The sequence below is a fragment of the Salvelinus namaycush genome, chromosome 26, assembly GCF_016432855.1.
Source record: "Salvelinus namaycush isolate Seneca chromosome 26, SaNama_1.0, whole genome shotgun sequence".
Classification (NCBI taxonomy): domain Eukaryota; kingdom Metazoa; phylum Chordata; class Actinopteri; order Salmoniformes; family Salmonidae; genus Salvelinus; species Salvelinus namaycush.
The window spans coordinates 17574056-17595093 of record NC_052332.1 but is presented as its reverse complement, the minus strand read 5'-3'; the positions used below and the strand labels follow the sequence as shown (position 1 = coordinate 17595093).

The 21038-nt window shown below is 44.2% G+C and overlaps 1 protein-coding gene across 1 annotated transcript in view; it reads left to right on the top strand.

Annotated features, from left to right (window-relative positions):
- LOC120021897 (matrix metalloproteinase-17-like) overlaps positions 1-21038 on the top strand; it is a 69048-nt gene that overhangs the window by 11922 nt on the left and 36088 nt on the right. Inside the window, exons 4-5 of the mRNA XM_038965737.1 lie at positions 20194-20326; positions 20489-20624. Coding sequence (XP_038821665.1) covers positions 20194-20326; positions 20489-20624 — 269 coding nt within the window. The remainder of the gene's footprint in view (positions 1-20193; positions 20327-20488; positions 20625-21038) is intronic.

The following is a 21038-nucleotide window of genomic DNA, read 5'->3' as shown; positions in this document are numbered from 1 at the left end:
ACATTGACAACATTTCGAAGGACAATCCAGTCTAGGGGTGTTAGGTAGCAGCTAGTGTCCCCTCAGTCTCCAACCAATACACAATCTCCTGCTTTACCTTATTTCAACTGAATCAATTGTCCATTTTCAACTTAGGAGTTTTTTATTAGATTCAGCAGTACTTGTTTTCACTGTGTTCATTTGAAAGTCTTTAGTGAAGTCTTTGCCTCTGAAAATAGCCTTTTTCTCCACCTCTGGTTGATGGTGATTCACAGTGGGACATTGTCGTGCTGTTTTATGGCTCTGGGTTCTGTGTCCTCTCCACTTCTCTCCATGAACAAGGCACGCAGTATCTAGGCTATGTAGACTATCTCCGGCGGGCCATTCTAGTGGGCCCTGGCATTCCACCCACTCTCAAAGCTGCTGGCATGGTCCCCGTACTCAGGTAACACATGAAAACTTTGTCACAGTAAGCGCTTGTCACCCGGCACTGTGCTGCACTTTTCATCGCCGGTGGCTACTCTGAAATGTTGTTTTATTTGTGATGTGCTGTTTCCCTTCCTACCTTTCCTGGGGAAATTGCTATTGTGTCTAATGTATAGTAGTAGTTTGTTGCAGCTAGGGGTTGTAATATCCCTGTATGTGAAGATGGCAGTAGAAACTCTCACACTGTCTGCCTTGCAGGATGAAAAGTTTGTTTATCCTGTGGCGTTGATGGGGCTTGTCTGTGTTTTTTTTATTGCTTTGGTTTGAGTATGTGAGAGTTGTAGGCCAGTTGCTGCTGTTACTCAGTGTGTTGTCTATGGGGCTCATGGCTTAGACTAGGAGGGCAAATCCGTCTTTATGACACTGGTCACTACAGCAGCACACATCTGTCACACGGTTACTTTCCAGGCCATGAGTTACATACACATATTGTAGAGGCCTACGTAAATACTCACACACATAGTTATACATAGACACACACACATTAATATACACGTACTGACACTCAACCTCATTCATAGAAATGGTAACAATAACACTCAGACATACACAAATAAATGCATACTCATATGCATACAGTCACACTCGAGACACACGGTAAGAGACACACGGTAATAACTCAGAGACAAACACAAACCACTCCCCCATTCAAACAGCTCCAGCGTTTGCGTTCTCCCTTGCACAGACACACAATTTTATACTGTCCATGCACACATACACACACACTCAGGGATTCATCATAGCACTAGATGGCATCTAACAGTTATGCAGATTTTCCTTGGCAGGTCTCTGGTCGATGGCAGTCAGTCTGTGTGTGTGACTGTGCGTCTCTCTTTTCCCTCCGTGACATATGGACTAAATATCACAGTAGGGCACCAGGCCAGCTTTATTCAAGCCTTCTGTTTGTGGGCTTTGGCATGGTGCCACGTTAGATCGTTGCCCAAAAGAGATCAGACATCAAACGGTTGTGGAAGTTTGGACTCACTTTGGCAGTTAAATAAAACGACTGTTATAGGGCGTCTCCAAATTGGCTCCGACATCACGGTTTGTTTATTTTCTAACTTGAGCTGACTCTTGTTTACCGTGTGTGTTTTCCCTGGCAGGGTTTAATTCATAAGCACACGTATAAAACGCGGACTAACTGAGAGCCTCTGATGTGGGATTTGGTCTTTATTTTCACTGTAAATACTTGCCAAGGGGTGATGGGGGGGCAATTGTAGCGCACGCCGCGATGGTGCCAGGAAGAGGCACTTCCTCCACCACAGTGAAAAGGTGCCAGTGATGGGATGGCTGAGATACCTTTATCAGAGGCTGTTCTTAGCCACGCCATAGCCTCCATCACTGTCACGTTACTGCAGTGAATCAGCCTACAGTTAGCCCTCTTTGGAAAAAACTGGGCGACGGAGGAACAGCTGCCATCCAGAACCATGTCTCCCCCCTACACACAACACACTCTCTTGACCAATCTGATGCAGATCGCTCTCATCGAGCTGACGACCATAGTTACCATTAACGGGTCGTAGTTATCCCCGCAGAAGATGGCCACTGTGATGGATCTGCCATATTGATCCCCTCCCTCTGTCTACCGCCGTCCTTCTCTCGCTCGCCATCCTTCCCAGCAGATTTTAATGAATCACCTGTCCTGTGTCTATGAGGGGTGACCGTGCCTGTTCAATGGAGTCTGATACCCATTAGCCTCCTGTCACTGATGTACCTGATGGGACCACACTTACTGTCCCTTGATTTCCTTCTGTCTCTCTCTCTCTCTCTCTCTCGCTCTCTCTCTCTCTCTCTCTCTCTGTCTCTCTGTCTCTCTGTCTCTCTGTCTCTCTGTCTCTCTGTCTCTCTGTCTCTCTGTGTCTCTGTGTCTCTGTGTCTCTGTGTCTCTGTCTCTCTGTGTCTCTGTCTCTCTGTCTCTCTGTCTCTCTGTGTCTCTGTCTCTGTCTCTCTCTCTCTCTCTCTCTCTCTCTCTCTCTCTCTCTCTCTCTCTCTCTCTGTCTTTGTCTCTCCATTGCTCTCTCTCATTCTAATTCTCTCTCTCCCACTCCCTCTCTCCCCCCTACCACTGTCTCTCTTTCTTTCTTCCTTTCCTCCCTTTCTTTTTTTTGTCAGCAGTCAGTTCCCTCCTTAGGGACAGATAGGAGCTCTATCTCTTTTCCCTTACATCAAATGTCGAGATCCAGGGATTTAAGACTAACTTATCGGCTGCATTTTATACATGGGTCTCTGCCTGTGTGTTGCACATACACATTCCACATCACACTGGGGATCGCACCCCGAGAATCACACTTTTATGTGCGCGCGCACACATACACACACATGCACACAGACTCACTCTCAGAAGTGACGAGGTACACGCACAGACACACTCAGATACACCTTTTAGCATGTAAATCTTGGTGGGTCAAACTCAACATTACACCTGGAAATCAGCGGAGCCTTGTCTGGCAGTTCATTCAGCCTTATTTACTGTATTTAAATAAAAAAAACATAGCTGATATGGCTGACTTGCTTAAACAAATGTGGTTTCTACTGACAATTGAGATGTACAAACTATGGCATAAAGGAACAATGAGCGGATAAGAGGCAATCTGTAATTTCGATTAAGACATTAATGAGCAAGCTAAGATGGACGTAGTCAATAAACTATTTGTTCAGCACTTTTGAAATGTACAGTGACAGAATTCAGAACATGGGCCATTCTTACAGTATTCTCCCTGTACACCAAATCAGAACCATAGGATAAATAAAGGGGGCATATAAGCAGACAATGAAAGTTCTTCCAATATTCGATTATGATGTTTCTCTAAAACAGGCTATAGGCTACATGTGCACCACCAAGTCAGAACAGTAGGATCATTTATGAGGGGAAAGGAACCAAATTATTAGGGTGAGGCACATGGGCTACTAACAGCTTACTACCCAACATACACTTTCTTAGCTACAGTATACATATCTCCCTGGCATATTACATAATTTATGCAGCAGCATGTTGTGTGCTGACTTGAATAGAAAGGTGTCACAGTAGTCCTTCTTGTGGGCAACTTTTGTCATGAAACTTTGTCATCAAAGTCTGGCATTCTCTTGATTTATGGTGCATTCAAGACAACTGGGATCTCTGAAAAAACAAGGTTGATTCATGACGTCAGTGATCTTCAGGTCAGAGCTCTAGAAAGAGGACCGAGTTCCCGACTTGTAATTCCAAGTTGGATGATCATTCAAAACATATTTTTTAAGAGTTCCCAGAGTTCCCAGTTGTCTCGAACTCACTGAAGTCTGAGATTTCCCAGTTCCGAGTTTCCAGTTGTTTTTAATGCGGCAGAAGTCATGCTCGATTGACAGCATGGCCAGTGTATTCAACCTTTTCTGGCCCATGGTGTTGCGTGTGAATGTTTATCCTTTTAAGCTTGGAAAAGAGACCCTTAATCCCAGACTTGGACAGCAAACCCTCTCCACCAAATATCAGGCAGGGGAAGAAAAATTGTGATTGCTTTGCAATGCTTGCAGTTAGCCACTGATTCCTTCCGAACCACATTGTTGAATTTGCAATTCCAGAACATTTCCGACCCCTACACATAGTATTTTCCGCTGACTGCCCCTCCACCACAGAAAGCACTGAGCTAGTCTGAAACACCTGTGTTTTGGAGCTGCCTTACTCAAGAAAGCAAAACAGAGACCATGTTTATATGTGGCTTTATTATCTCAAATGTCTTCTTTTTTTTTACATTGTTTGCAAACTGATATGTGACACGTATTAATGCCAAAATAACATGTTAAACAGGCAACAACAACAACAACAAAAATGTTTTTGTTTTTGTTTTTTAGCTAAACAGATGGCGGGTCGCCACTGTACAGCTTAGACACACAAGTAAAAGCATAATCTCAGACAAACATGCCAAATATTGTTCACTCACTCCATTTCATACACCCTCAAACACACATAAAATCATATTACAGTGAACAAGGTGTTGTTACCTTGCTATGGTCTCTGTTTAAGGATGGGTTATGATGAAGCTGTTTCCTACTCAGGGTGTCAACCCACTAAGACACAAACACGTTCACACACACACGCCCAATTGAACACACACCGGCATCACCGAACGCCAAAACGCCGCAGGCCTAAGAGGATAAGTGCAGCGTACTGTGTTGACGTGCACTTCCTCCAGCGAGCGCGCACGTGTCAGGGTTATCGCTGTCAGATTGTGTGTGTCTGGAAAGGTTAGTGTCGACTCCACACTGCTCGCTCCCTGAAGGGGCTTCTGAGAGGCTGATGACAGACCAGACACAAGTGCGACCCAAGAGAGTATGTAACGAAAATACATGGTGACACTCAAACACACACAGTCACACAGTCACATATGCACAGTGACACACACACACACATCGCCCTCCGTAGCTTAGTGCATCTGGCTCATTTGATTTTCAAGTGGCAGTCTCTCTGACATTCACACCTCTTGGTGTGTGGACAGCGTGTGACTAAATAAACTCTCCCCGGTGTGTAGCGACCTCTCCCTCGTCATGTGAACCATACACTCTTGTGTCCTCTAGTATATAATTATAGAAGAGTTCTGAGACTACCCCCTGCGCCCCCTTTATCATGATGGACATCTCTACGTATACTAGATATACTGTGTAGTACCCTCTCCTGTGTGCACTTCTACAGTAGTACTCTAATAAAGGTGGTATGAAGGCAGGTATTGAAGTATTACAAGTGTGTGTTTACTCTTCAGTGGTGGATGGCTTCCTTCTGGTCTATGATTGATCAGTCTCTTGAGGTGTGTATTAATGTAGCTCTGTGTTGAATGCTAAGAGTTTCCATTGTATCGATCGATCCATACTTGTTGTTTGTGCTGCTACCAGCAGCCTGAATATGGATGTACTGGAACAATGGGACCGGCAGCAAGGTTCTCTCTCTCTCTCTTCTGCTGGTTAGCTTGTTTTCATTTTAGCTCTCTCTTCCTCTTCTTTTCTCTTACTCTATCTCTCTCTTTTCTATTTCTTTCATTCTTTCATTCTTTCATTCTCTCTCTCTCTCTCTCTCTCTCTCTCTCTCTCTCTCTCTCTCTCTCTCTCTCTCTCTCTCTCTCTCTCTCTCTCTGTCTGTCATGCGGTTTATTGTTTACGCAGTTGACACGTGACTGTTTTATGCATCATCCTGCATCTATCTTGGCTTCTGGTCCCCTAGAGAACTTGGCAACTCCTGATGGAAGTTACATCTATAAAGCTCTACCCGTCAGCCATCTTTAATCTGTCTTTCCTCTGGCGTTAGATGGAGGTGTGTGTTTGGACTGCTTGCACGCTTGGTTTCCATTCCCTGCTTCACTTGTTTTGCTGGTTAAATCCCCTCTTTCCCTTTGGCTCTTGTAGCTGTGTGTATGTGTGTGTGTGTGTGTGTGTGTGTGTGTGTGTGTGTGTGTGTGTGTGTGTGTGTGTGTGTGTGTGTGTGTGTGTGTGTGTGTGTGTGTGTGTGTGTGTGTGTGTGTGAGCACCTCTGCACCTTGCTCATCCTCTGGTGATCGTTATGACCCAGGGCCAGCATGTGCTGTCAACATACTGCACACACAGCACAATATAGGAATGAACCAGCCCAGTCGGCCTATACGCTCCATAGCTTTAGTAAAGGTGAAACGTCATGTTTGGTCCTTTCTTATTTAATCAGAACTTGACAGGACATGCATTGTTAAAATGAAACTGATAGGTTGGGGTGAGGGTAAGCTGATTGTAGATCAGTTTCCACCGGCAACTTGTAGCCAGAGCCGACAACCACAGTCAGCAGTGTTTAACTGTATTTTCCAGTTATCCGCCTCGGAGACAATGGAATTTATTATGGGAATTGGTCCCTGGTGAGTTCAACTGAGAGAGTTGTGTTTGTAAGGAAACGTTTGATTATGGCAGCATGTGAACAGAGAACATTGGATTGACGAGGAGAGGTGAGAAGAAAAAGCATAAAAGATGCAAGATAGGATCAAGACAGTGATTCATTCTCACTTTTGCTTGTTTATAATCCACATCAAATCTGGTGTTGGATATTGGTGACAGTAAGGCTCCGAACCCCCCAGAGTGTCGCCTGCATGTGCTCTCTCTTCTCCCTGTCTTTTTCTCCTCCCTCGCTCATCCATCACTAAACTCTGTTTACTCTCAAAGACAAACTGTGTTTTGTTGTTCGGCTCCTCTCCTCAGCCAAGCTCAGAGCACACAATTGTTCTGAATCCTCCCATCAATGTATCACAGACACATTTTTTTTTTAAGCTACATAAATCGTTTCTCTGAGATTATAGGGCTTTTGAGATGTAACGGTTTAGGGCAAACGATAATACGTTTTTGTCTGTAATGGAAAGGGATCTGGATGATTTTTGAAGACACCCAACTTCATCCCCCTCAAAAAAAATGTAAACTGAGATTGAATCTTTGCATCAGAAACAAATGGCCTCTGAATATTCTGAACCGGAACAGTTGTGTGTGTGTGCAAGTGTGTGTGCCTGTGTCTGTGTGTCTCTTGGTTAGGCTGTGTTTGTTTCTCTCTCTGTGACTTTTTACACCTAAAAAATATGCAAAGTAACCATCTGCCTTACTTCACTATCAGATGTGCAACTTTTCTGTTTACACTATCCTTACATTAGCTTTGAACGGGGTGTGGCCAAACCCATGTTCACACTTTATGTAAACTTCATACTACTTCAAGCCTCACGCTTCATTAGACTTCATATCGTGGAGGAACACGGTATCAGCTAGTCTGATCTGACCTGGCCTGGCCCTATCGTGAAATAGCTGTGTAAACGCTATTTTTCCACAACTGATATGGAGGGCTAGAGAGGGGTCAGCGGGTTAAGTCTGGCCGGATGATTCACTTCCTGTCACTAAGGCAGATAAAAGAACCTTGGTCTGCAGCTGGTCCTGAGGGCCCCACAGAGGAGCATTGTGGAATGGAGAAGGTCATCAGAAGGGGACACATGGCTGTTCATGGCGGTTGTGTGTGGTGGCATGATGAGTAGAACCAGCTGACTAGTTAGTCAGCAGGGCAGCGGTGGAAGAGGAAGGGTTGTGCACTTTGACCTCTTAGAGCTCAGTGTGAGAGTCCTCCCTTGTTGTCCAATTGAATCTCCCCATATCATCAGATATCACGTGTTATGTGATCCTGCCAGTGTCCTAATCCACAACAGGAGGGATGAAGTGACTGGAACTACATTTTCTGTTTAGGACTGGTTCTCTCTTTCTCTCTATCTCTCTCCCCTTCTCCTCCACCCTTTCTATATGCTGTATCTCTCTCTCTGTCTCTTCCTCTGTCTCCCGGTCTCTCTCTCTTTATCTCTCTCTTGCCTCCCCCCCCCCCCCCCCCTCTCTCATTTATTCCAAGATGTGCAGCTGGATATGATGCACCACTGCATGTTTTTAGACCATTAGGATTACTGTTGGTAACTGCTGATACTTAGGGATTACACAGAGAAAAGAGGGAAAGTCATTTCCTTACACTGCGGAATAGAGGAAAAACCTAGAACTCCCAATGTTACACAGAGTGGATACTAATCTGGTGACTCGCATGGGAGTGTGTGTGTGCAGGGATGTATGGGGGGAATGTGTGTGTGTACGTGCATGGTCTGTGTGTGTGTGAGTGTGTGTCTGTCTGTGTGTCCAGGCAGTGTGTGTGACAGAGTGTTAGGGGATTACAGGGTGTGTGTATGTGTGCCCATGTGCCGCCTGCCTGCTCTAAAGTCTGCTCTGACTCTGAACTGCATGTCCAAGGTCTCAGAACAACCCGGGGGAGTACAATAGCCACCAGTATCCTCCACATACCTTTTGGGTGTCCCTTTTTTAAGCCCTACACTTCCCTAATCTTCCTAATCTGTCCAACTAGGTTGTCAATTTGATCTGTGACCCTGGAAGTGATAGGGTCCAGTGGCGTACAGTCTGGCTTGCCCTCAGGGGGATTTATTTGTTTCGAGGAACAGGAGATGCAGGAGAAGCAATGCGTTTTGATGACATCATGAATGAATCAAACAGGCCAGAGCCGCATTTTGAGTTAGTTGCCACTAGGGATGTGATGAATGGAAGAATGTTCTTAACTTTTAAACAGTTTAAACAGAAACATTTATAAAATTCCACATGAATTCACAATGCAGAATATGGTTCTATTGCGTATGATCACTAGTGTGCAATTAAGTTTTATCTACCACAGTCATAGATACAGTAGGCTACCGGTACGTTAAGTCAATTCTCAGAAGTTCAAAGTTCCTTCATAGAAGCCGCTCATCCGTAGGTATGATTCTGTGGGGCTAATTCAGATAGCTAATGCATGTCATAACAAGATGCCCAGTGCTCTGAGCCAAGCCTCCGCCTCCACCCTCTCTTGCTTTCTCCCCACCCGCAAAATTCCAGTAACGTCTCGCATCCTACATCTTTGTTTAACTAGGTGAGTTAAGAACAAATTCTTATTTACAATGAGGGCCTACCAAAAGGCAAAAGGCCTCCTGCGTGGACGCGGGCTGGGATTAAAAATAAATATAGGACAAAATACATCAAAATCACGACAAGAAAGACAACATAACACTACATAAAGAGAGACCTAAGACAACAACACAGCATGGTAGCAACACAACATGACACAACATGGCAGCAGCACAACATGGTAGCAGCACAAAACAGGGTACTAACATTATTGGGCACAGACAACAGCACAAAGGGCAAGAAGGTAGAGACAACAATACATCACGCAAAGCAGCCACAACTGTCAGTAAGTGTCCATGATTGAGTCTTTGAATGAAGAGATGGAGATAAAACGGTCCAGTTTGAGTGTTTGTTCTATCTCGTTTCAGTCGCTAGCTGCAGTGAACTGAAAAGACGAGTGACCCAAGGATGTGTGTGCTTTGGGGACTTTAAACAGCATGTGACTGGCAGAACGGGTGTTGTTTGTGGAGGATGAGGGCTGCAGTAGATATCTCAGATGGGGGGTGTGATGCCTAAGAGGGTTTTATAAATAAGCATCAACCAGTGGGTCTTGTGACGGGTAAACAGAGATGAGCAGTTTACAGAGGAGTATCAAGTGCATTGATGTGTCCTATAAGGAGCATTGGTGGCAAATCTGATGGCCGAATGGTAAAGTACATTTAGCCGCTCGAGAGCACCCTTACCTGTCGATCTATAAATTATGTCTACGTAATCTAGCATGGGTAAGGACGGGCAAGGAGGCATAGCTGAGTCAAATAGGAATCCTGACTTAATGAAGTGGTGATTATAGAGCTCAGCCATGTGCTTCTTGTCAGTAACAACCACATCATCAACTTTAAGGAGGGAGGGTTTATTCTCCAGGTCTTTAACCATTTTCCAGAAATTCTTGGATTTAGACCCACAGAGAGAAAACTGCTCCTTAAAGTAACTAACTTTGGCCTTCCGGATAGCCTGAGTGTAACGGTTTTCTTCCGTTGGTGAAGGAGAGGACCAAAATGCAGCGCGGCTAGTGTTCAACATGCTTAATAAACAAAGAGACGATAACGTGAACACTATACAAAATACAAAACATAAATGTGAAAACCGAGACAGTCCTATCTGGTGCAGAACACAAAGACAGAAGACAACCACCCACAAACCCCAACACAAAACAAGCCACCTAAATATGATTCCCAATCAGAGACAACACAAAACACCTGCCTCTGATTGAGAACCATATTAGGCCAAACATAGAAACAGACAAACTAGACACACAACATAGAATGCCCACCCAGCTCACGTCCTGACCAACACTAAAACAAGTAAAACACACAAGAACTATGGTCAGAACGTGACACTGAGTGCACTTATTTCTCATTTGCCTGAGCGAGAGCCAGTCAGCCTGAGTAACCATGTGCCGAGCCTTTCGCCAAATGCAATTCTTGAGATGGAATAGCTCTGCAAGATCACGGCCAGGGTCTGAACCTGTTTTAAATTCTCATTTTCTTTATGGGGGCGTGTTTGTTAACAATACCACTGAAAATATCAAAAAAGAAGGTCCAAGCGTCTTCGACAGAGGGGATCAAGCTGATTCTATACCATTTTACAGAGGCCAGGTCATGAAGGAAGGCTTGCTCATTAAAGTTTTTTACCAAGCGTCTATGACAAATCAGGACAGGTCATTTCACTGAGCAGCCATTACGAACACAGGCTGTAAAACAGTGATCACTAAGGTCATTACAGAAAACACCAGACTGATACCTATCAGGATTATTTGTGAGGAGAACATCGAGGAGAGTAGCCTTTTCTGGGTGTTTTAGGGAGTACCATTGCATTAGGGCTTAGTCAGGTGGTTTAAGCATGTCTCAGTTTAGGTCACATAGCAGGACAAATTCAGACTTGGTGTAAGGGGCCAGGAGAGAGCTTAGGGCAGGTAGGGTACAGGCCGGTGCTGATGGAGGACGATAACACACAGCAACAGTCAACAAAGAGCTATTTGAAAGTTGAATGCTTAAAACTAGCTAATCAAATTGTTTGGTAAACAACAATAGCTTGCCCGCTCCATATATCAAGCTGCTCTATCTGCACTGATTGGTGAAGGATTCAAAAGGAACAGAAAGGAACTATATAAATCGTTACTTTTTTGGAGGTTCGAACAGTGGAATAGAATGAAAGAAATTATGGTTTTGTTCAGAACAAAACAAAACAATTGGAAAATAATTTCAGTTCCAACCACTGACATGAAGTAACTGGTGATCTTAAGTTTAAATGCAACAATATTTTAACTTTCACACGCATTTTCAAAGAGATAGCTAACGGCACGCTAGCTGCAATAAAGAACAGTGCCACTTACCAGATGATGATCATTTGAAACGTAATTTATTGTTGAAAGTTCATCTTCAAAAGTCGATGATAACAAATTAGCAATATCCTCCGAGTCCTCGATAACATCTGCTGCTGCAGCCACAACCGCACATAACAAAAGTTAGCTATACCGTGGGAAAACTACTGCTGCTATTGTGCTCTCAGTACTGACGTCTCAGGGCCTTCGAGAATGTAGAAGTTTTTACCCAAACGTATGTAATAATGGTCCCACCCATTGCAAGTCTAAATCTAATTGGTTTTTCACTCTCACTCCAAAATTCTGTCATAATACAGTTGAATGGCCGATGCCTTCTATCTAGCTTCAGAGGGCCTAGCCAATGGCTGAGCTAGTTAGCTAGATTTTTCTCCCCAGAGACCAGCAAAGAAAAATCCTGATTGGATCTTTTTTTTCTCTAATGTGTTAATCCTTCCCTTTCCTACACAAACTGAATAGATATAATCAGAATATAATTTAAATTATTGAACAAATGAAATATATATTTAAAATAAATATAAATACTCAAATAAAATACAAATTCTATAAATCCTTAGGGCTTCACTGAAGGACTAGAAGGCCCTAATGAGACATACTCTACCAGCACACACAGCACACAGCTCACTATACTGTTTGGCAGGACCTGTTATGAACCCTATAATTCTTTCTCTGGTCTTGTATAACAAATAACATGTACAAATAGTATGTAAAAACACAAACATATTGCCCTAGGGGCTGGTAAAAGACCAACAAATAGATGATAGGCGTGCCCTGTACAGTTACATTATAGCATCAACTCATTCCAGGGACATGAAAGACATGGACAGCTTTCCCCAGAGGGCTGAGAATACAGAGCATTCAGAAAGTATTCAGACCCCTTGACTTTTTCCACATTTTGTTACGTTACAGCCGTATTCTAAAATTGATTAAAAGCTTTTTTCCTTCATCAGTCTACACACAATACCCCATAATGACAAAGCAGAAGCACTTTTTAGAAATGTTTGCTACTTTGTTGAAGCACCTTTGGCAGTGATTACAGCCCGATTCTTCTTGGGTATGAAGCTACAAGCTTGGCATACCTGTATTTGGGGAGTTTCTCCCACTCATCTCTGCAGATCCTCTCAAGCTCTGTCAGGTTGGATGGGGAGCGTTGCTGTACAGCTATTTTCAGGTCGATCGGGTTCAAATCCGGGTTCTGGCTGGGCCACTCAAGGACATTCAGAGCCTTGTCCCGGAGCCACTCCTGCATTGTCTTGGCTGTGTGCTTAGGGTCATTGTCCTGTTGGAATGTAAACCTTCGCCCCAGTCTGAGGTCCTGAGCGCTCTGGAGCAGGTTTTCATCAAGGATCTCTCTGTACTTTGCTCCATTCATCTTTGCCTCGATCCTGACTAGTCTGACAGTCCCTAACGCTGAAAAACATCCCCACAGCATGATGCTGCCACCACCATGCTTCACCGTAGGGATGGTGCCAGGTTTCCTCCAGACGTGACGCTTGGCATTCAGACCAAAGAGTTCAATCTTGGTTTCATCAAACCAGAGAATCTTGTTTCTCATGGTCTGAGTCTTTAGGTGCCTTTTGGCAAACTCCAAGCGGGCTGTCATGTGCCTTTTACTGAGGAGTGGCTTCCGTATGTCCACTATACCATAAAGGCCTGATTGGTGGAGTGTTGCAGAGATGGTTGTCCTTCTGGAAGGTTCTCCCATCTCCACAGAGGAACTTTAAAGCTCTGTCAGAGTGACCATCGGGTCATCGAGGAAGAGTCTTGGTGGTTACAAACTTCTTCCATTTATGAATGATGGAGGCCGCTGTGTACTTGGGGACCTTCAATGCCCCAGATCTGTGCCTCGGCACAATCCTATCTCCTTCGACCTCATGGCTTGGTTTTTGCTCTGACATGCGTTGCCAACTGTGGGACCTTATATAGACAGGCGTGTGCCTTTCCAAATCATGTCCAATCAATTGAATCAAGGGGTCTGAATACTTTCCGAAGACACGGTATGTCCTTACCCATCTGCCTTTCCTTCTCTCCTCCCCACTGCTCCTGTCGTGGCTGCTAGGCAGGTCTGCCGGTAAAGTGGGGAGCCAGGGGAGGGAGGAGGTGTAAGGGGTCAGGAAGGAGAAGCGGGGGCTGCTCAGGAAAGACTGACTGTTTCTGAGATAAGTGCAGGTGTCTATAGCCGGGAGACTGACAGTCTTGCCGGCGGCAACAGACAGCAGGAAAAAAAGGAGCTCATCACCGATCACGCTTTGCTCCCACACTTTGCTCTGGATTGGATGAGATGGGATTGCGGAATACTGGGTGTCTCTCTCTCTCTCTCTCTCTCTCTCTCTCTCTCTCTCAATTCAATTCAATTCAATTCAAGGGGCTTTATTGGCATGGGAAACATGTGTTAACATTGCCAAAGCAAGTGAGGTAGATATTATACAAAAGTGAAATAAACAATACAAATTAACAGTAAACATTACACATACAGAAGTTTCAAAACAATAAAGACATTACAAATGTTATATTATATATATACAGTGTTGTAACAATGTACAAATGGTTAAAGCACACAAGTTAAAATAAATAAGCATAAATATGGGTTGTATTTACAATGGTGTTTGTTCTTCACTGGTTGCCCTTTTCTTGTGGCAACAGGTCACAAATCTTGCTGCTGTGATGGCACACTGTGGAATTTCTCCCAGTAGATATGGGAGTTTATCAAAATTGGATTTGTTTTCAAATTCTTTGTGGATCTGTGTAATCTGTGGGAAATATGTCTCTCTAATATGGTCATACATTGGGCAGGAGGTTAGGAAGTGCAGCTCAGTTTCCACCTCATTTTGTGGGCAGTGAGCACATAGCCTGTCTTCTCTTGAGAGCCATGTCTGCCTACGGCGGCCTTTCTCAATAGCAAGGCTATGCTCACTGAGTCTGTACATAGTCAAAGCTTTCCTTAAGTTTGGGTCAGTCACAGTGGTCAGGTATTCTGCCACTGTGTACTCTCTGTTTAGGGCCAAATAGCATTCTAGTTTGCTCTGTTTTTTTTGTTAATTCTTTCCAATGTGTCAAGTAATTATCTTTTTGTTTTCTCATGATTTGGTTGGGTCTAATTGTGCTGTTGTCCTGGGGCTCTGTGGGGTGTGTTTGTGTTTGTGAACAGAGCCCTAGGACCAGCTTGCTTAGGGGACTCTTCTCCAGGTTCATCTCTCTGTAGGTGATGGCTTTGTTATGGAAGGTTTGGGAATCGCTTCCTTTTAGGTGGTTGTAGAATTTAACGGCTCTTTTCTGGATTTTGATAATTAGTGGGTATCGGCCTAATTCTGCTCTGCATGCATTATTTGGTGTTCTACGTTGTACACGGAGGATATTTTTGCAGAATTCTGCATGCAGAGTCTCAATTTGGTGTTTGTCCCATTTTGTGAAATCTTGGTTGGTGAGCGGACCCCAGACCTCACAACCATAAAGGGCAATGGGCTCTATGACTGATTCAAGTATTTTTAGCCAGATCCTAATTGGTATGTTGAAATTTATGTTCCTTTTGATGGCATAGAATGCCCTTCTTGCCTTGTCTCTCAGATCGTTCACAGCTTTGTGGAAGTTACCTGTGGCGCTGATGTTTAGGCCGAGGTATGTATAGTTTTTTGTGTGCTCTAGGGCAACAGTGTCTAGATGGAATTTGTGGTCCTGGCGACTGGACCTTTTTTGGAACACCATTATTTTGGTCTTACTGAGATTTACTGTCAGGGCCCAGGTCTGACAGAATCTGTGCAGAAGATCTAGGTGCTGCTGTAGGCCCTCCTTGGTTGGTGACAGAAGCACCAGATCATCAGCAAACAGTAGACATTTGACTTCAGAGTCTAGTAGGGTGAGGCCGGGTGCTGCAGACTGTTCTAGTGCCCGCGCCAATTCGTTGATATATATGTTGAAGAGGGTGGGGCTTAAGCTGCATCCCTGTCTCACCCCACGACCCTGTGTGAAGAAATGTGTGTGTTTTTTGCCAATTTTAACCGCACACTTGTTGTTTGTGTACATGGATTTTATAATGTCGTATGTTTTACCCCCAACACCACTTTCCATCAATTTGTATGCCAAATTGAGTCGAAGGCTTTTTTGAAGTCAACAAAGCATGAGAAGACTTTGCCTTTGTTTTGGTTTGTTTGGTTGTCAATTAGGGTGTGTAGGCTGAATACATGGTCTGTTGTACGGTAATTTGGTAAAAAGCCAATTTGACATTTGCTCAGTACATTGTTTTCATTGAGGAAATGTACGAGTCTGCTGTTAATGATAATGCAGAGTATTTTCCCAAGGTTACTGTTGACGCATATTCCACGGTAGTTATTGGGGTCAAATTTGTCTCCACTTTTGTGGATTGGGGTGATCAGTCCTTGGTTCCAAATATTGGGGAAGATGCCAGAGCTAAGGACGATGTTAAAGAGTTTTAGTATAGCCAATTGGAATTTGTTGTCTGTATATTTGATCATTTCATTAAGGATACCATCAACACCACAGGCCTTTTTGGGTTGGAGGGTTTTTATTTTGTCCTGTAACTAATTATTATTATTTTTGGCCAGACAGACCAGAAAAAAATATGTATTGTATTGTATCTTTCAGAAGTGTTTCTGCAGCCAATACTTTGATTATTACTCTGAGACTGTAGCAGAGTTTGGTTTCGTTAGCCCCTCTTCCCTGTACCCATTGCCTGTCAACCCTCAGGGGTGCTCTTTCACTTTACATGCAGTAGGCCTATGGATGAAGCCCCCTGTGTCTCTCCTCCCTATCCAATCTGCCTATTAACCTTTCACTGTATCTGGTGAGTGGCACAGAGCCAGACATCATGCCAGGTTAAACTGTCAGAGAGGGAAGAGAGAGAAGGAGGAAAGGAGAGAGGGAGGGGGTGACAGAGAGAGAAGGGGAAAAGGGATGTAAGGGAAATTGTAAGATAGTAGAAGACAGAGGCAGTAGGGAGAGAGAGAGAGAGAGAGAGAGAGAGAGAGAGAGAGAGAGAGAGAGAGAGAGAGAGAGATGGTAAGATAGTGGAAGACAAATGCTGTAAGAAGTAAGATAGTAGAAGACAGAGGCAGCAGGTAGGGAGAGAGAGAGAGAGAGAGGGAGAGAGAGAGAGAGAAATGGTAAGATAGTGGAAGACAAATGCTGCAGGTAGGACAGATTCAGGAGGATCGATGTGTCTGCTTTGTTTTGTCATTAAAGACCCCAAAGGTCAAGTGAGATTCCACACAGCAGCATGCCGCAGCAAGGTCTGAATAAAATACTTTACACACAAGGACAAAGGCACACACACACACTCAGCTTTTTGTTTTGCCTTACAGCTAAACAAACATCAACCTTGCTGTAGGTTTTCAATTTGTTGGAGGACGACATGTTGGAGGTGATCCAGCCTGTTATTGCCCCTAGATTCTCTGGTGTTTTTTCATGGGGGGAGGGTGGGGTAGATCAGATTTAATCTTGCAGATAGATTGTGGGTTCTATCAATATAACTGTTTGCACAATTTATAATTCCCCTTGTATTTTCCCCCAACCCTGCCATCCCTACTCTGATTGGAACAATATAACAGACAACAATACTTCTACTGCTACATACAGCTATTTTCTCTCACATGTATGGTGCATGTTAAATAATTATGCATATATTCCTAATTTCCTCTTTCTTCAAGTGCTGGGTTTTCACCCACAGCGGCCAATCCACCATTCAGTCTGATCTTAACTCCAGCTCTCCGATGTCCACAGATTAGCTCATCTTTCCCAGTGTAATGCCATTTTGCTATTTCCTTTTGCAATACATCCCTCCATTTTACTGTGATGTCTTATGAGGTTCTCTGTTTCTCTCTCTCCATTTCTCTCTCTCTTTCTCTCTCCCTCTCTCCCTATCTCTCTCTCTCTTTCTCTCTCTTTCTTTCTCTCTCTGTCTCGCTTGATGTGTAGCCTAAATACATTGGCTTTTTTGCTTGTTAGTGAGGACATACCGATCCCATTCCTGAGCTTTTGCGCACACAGACACACACCCACACACACACACAAACAAACACACGCACACACTTATAGTTCAGGTCTCTTACTGTAAGTAACTCAAGGAGAGGACAAAGTGCCTGTCTGCTTGACCCTTACATAGCTTTTTTTGTTGGAAGCTGGTTTTCTCATTGCTAGAGTGATGGACTAATTATGTAGGTTGAAATCATCTGCGCTATGATTGAGTCAAATCCCATACGATTATATTGGTATTCCCTTTCTCCATCAGCCCAGTGGGGTATAACTCTGATCCTCAACGGTGTACGCTGGTTCTTGTCCTCGCCTTTTAATCAGAGGCTGGTTTAGAGTTGTGTAAGTAGATGAAAGGACTGTGGCAGTGTGGGTGTCCTGGTGTGGTGTGTGTGTGGCTGTGTTGTGTTGTTGCGGGTGATAGGAATCTCATCTCCCAGTGCTGAAGGAGCCCGCACTGTAGTTGATAACTGTGCCAGGTCAATGCCATGGAGGAGCTGTGTATTCTAACTTGTCATGCATCGATTTCCCAGCCAGCCAGAGGAGGAGAGCAGTCTCACTCACTCAGTCACTCACTCACTCACTCACTCACTCACTCACTCACTCACTCACTCACTCACTCACTCACTCACTCACTCACACACACAATCACACACACACACAGAAACACAGAAACACAGAAACACAAACTCATGCACACACACACACAGACACACACACGGAGAGAGACAGAGTGAGCCCTCTCTCTACAGAGAGACACAGCTGGATGCTTGGTCAACACAAACAGTGTCAGCAGGGAGTGTAGCACACCACAGTCAACATGAGACTGGGATTTAGTGAAGAGGAGAAGAGATGATATTACTTGTTGTCCTCCTTGGGGGCTGTCCTTTCAGTACCAGGCACTGTCCTCTGTATTCTCTCTCTCTCTCTCTGGGTATTAGGTGTGTCTCAGAGTCCGCATAGGGAATGCCCAAGCCAGTGTACAGTATGAAAAGCTTTAGATTTATACAATAGGCACTCATAGTTTACCAAACACTTTGCTCTACTGAATCTAATACATTAAAAACTGGATTGTGTGGTGGCAGTTGGACTTTTGGGCAACACAGAACCTATAAGCTCAGCAGAATGGCCCAGTAGCGCCCAAAACCCCTCGACCCACAAAACATCTCTCTCCATTCTCTCCACTCTCCAGTCAGCAGACGAGTGAAATGCTGATGTCGTCATTCTTCTAATTCAGCTGCTATAGATGGCAACGTTTTCCATTTTCCTTCTTTCTCCAGTAGCCTTTGCAGCTATCAGATGTGTTAGATTGGCTTCCATAGGTCAGGCAGTAGACTGAGGCTCTGGGCCAGTGGCTGTGTTTGAGTGTCCACATGTGGTAGTGTGGTGATATAGGGAGCTGGCTGCTGAGTTAAGCAAGTAGGAAGTCAGAGTGCCCTGGTTTGACAGCACTGCTGAGGTGCAAACACACTGCTCCAGAATCAACACTTTCAGAAGTGTCACTTTTCTCTTTCACACTCCAAGAGTTGAGATGCCAAACACGCGTGCATGTACACATGCTTGCGCACAGACACACACACACACACACTGATTAGTGTAGTCATGGTGACTAACTTTCTAGTTTTGTTCGTTAGCTGGAGTTATGAATTGGTTTAAAATCAAAGGATTTTTTATTTATTTGATGAGGTAGAAGGATTTGTACATTTTGATTAGAAAACGTAACTTCATGTGCTTCCTAGTAAAAGTTAGAGTCCTTAAAATGTTGCACCAGAAACTTTTCCCAGTTTGCAGCCCTGAACTCTGCTAATACCATGAATGGGGAGGCACATATCATCGGTAGGATTGCGGTGTAAGCACAAAGCAATTTGGGTAATGGAATTTGTGCAGTGTTGTCAATAGAAGGGGTGGTCCTGGCTATCAGTGCAAGTCGTTCATCACTCAACGCTGATCAAAAGCCCATTTAAAACTAACCAACTCTGACTGCATGCTCAGAGATGGAGGAGAAAATGCTTGAGTGGTTAGAGAGGATGTCAGTACTTAACTTTCATTTTAGCCAGACATGATTAACTCTCAGATTTGTGCAACTGACTAGGCTTCCCCTTTCCCTTCCCTTTCCCAATGTTCTTATCCCTTGCTTGCTAGCTAGACAACTTCGGCTAACACAGTCACATCAAACAGTGCAGCCAGAATAACAGAATACATCCATAACAATGAGCTAATGATGCACGATTTCGCCTGGCATAGGAAATTTGCTCTCCCGCCAGGACACTGTTCAGAGAAGCTAGCCAACTAACTTAGACAGCTAACACAATCACTTCAAGTTTAATCTGGAATGACAGCAAACTAGCTGCATTTTGTGTTTTTCTATTGGGATTTCTTTGTATATATCCATAAAAATGATGCTGATTCATGATTTCGACTAGCTGAGAAAAGCTACCAGACTGGCTGTCTTGTCCCGACTCCTGGCACGTTCATTACTATGGGACAGCTGGAGATTGAATTTCAATATTTGAACAATGTTGCAAATGTCAGAGAGACAGACAGCAAGGTTAATACAAATCTCCGCTGTTGAAAACTAATTGTTAGTCTAAAATAAATGTGAGATAATGTCTAGAAGCTTTTTACAGTGGAGATCAAGTTTATAAATTGCCTGGCTGGGCTGATGAGACAGTGGATTGCACAGTCAGATGGAACAGAGTAAATAGGCATTTTAACGTCATAGATTTAGCCGGTGGTAACTTGTGGAATAGACACCTGCTGGAACCCGGTTTTAACCAATCAGCATCTAGAATTAGACATACCCGTTGTATAACCTCAAATATTCTCATGCACATGCTCAAATACACATCAAATGTATACTGTAGATGTTTAAATACACACACCTACACATTCATAACACTGACACATTCACAGGGGTTTGGAATGGCTGGAATGGTCCTTAACACTTCCTGTTTTGTCTCCTCCAGGATTGGCTGAGTAAGTTTGGGTATCTCCCACCCCCTGACCCGGTGACTGGACAGCTCCAGACCAAGGAGGCCCTGACCAAAGCCATCAAAGCTATGCAGAAGTTTGGAGGACTGGAGGAGACCGGAGTGCTGGGTAAGTGTGTGTGTGTGGCACGTATGCACACACTGTCTTTGTCTTTGTCTTGTTTACGTTCTGCTAAAACAATACAGCTTTAATTGATTAATGGGTGGACATTCTCACTAGTTTACTACTCAATATGAACGTGTACATCTGCGTATCTGTTCCCCTGCTCAGACCAAGCCACCCTGGGCCTGATGAAGACCCCGAGGTGTTCCCTCCCGGACCTGTCTGAGACCGAGGCGGTGGTGGGCCGCAGGAGACGAGCCCTGACGCCCCAGAACAAGTGGAGCAAGAGACACCTCTCCTGGAGGTACAGTACACTACAATAGAATAAACACACCTGGCCACAACGTCAGTCTGTGTGCTATCAGTGTGAGGCTGACCGGGGAGATGTAGAGTGGACTGGGTATGGTAGAGAGTATGGTACCAGGGATGGTAGGGAACACATAACCTGCTTTGCATGTACAATCTAGTCCATGGATAACGATTGCAACTGGTGTTGAGCAGGTGTGTTGGATTTCAGGGAGGATCAGCGTTGGATGTGTGAAGATACTTTATGAAATGGGTGAAACATTGTACAAACAGTCCCTGCATGCGGACCGCTGTGCTGGACTGCAGATGGATGTGTGTGCAGGCCAGGGTCATGGGGAAGGGAAGCAAGGGGGAGGGGAGGGTGAAACCATTACTATATTGAACAAAAATATAAATGCAACATGCAACAATT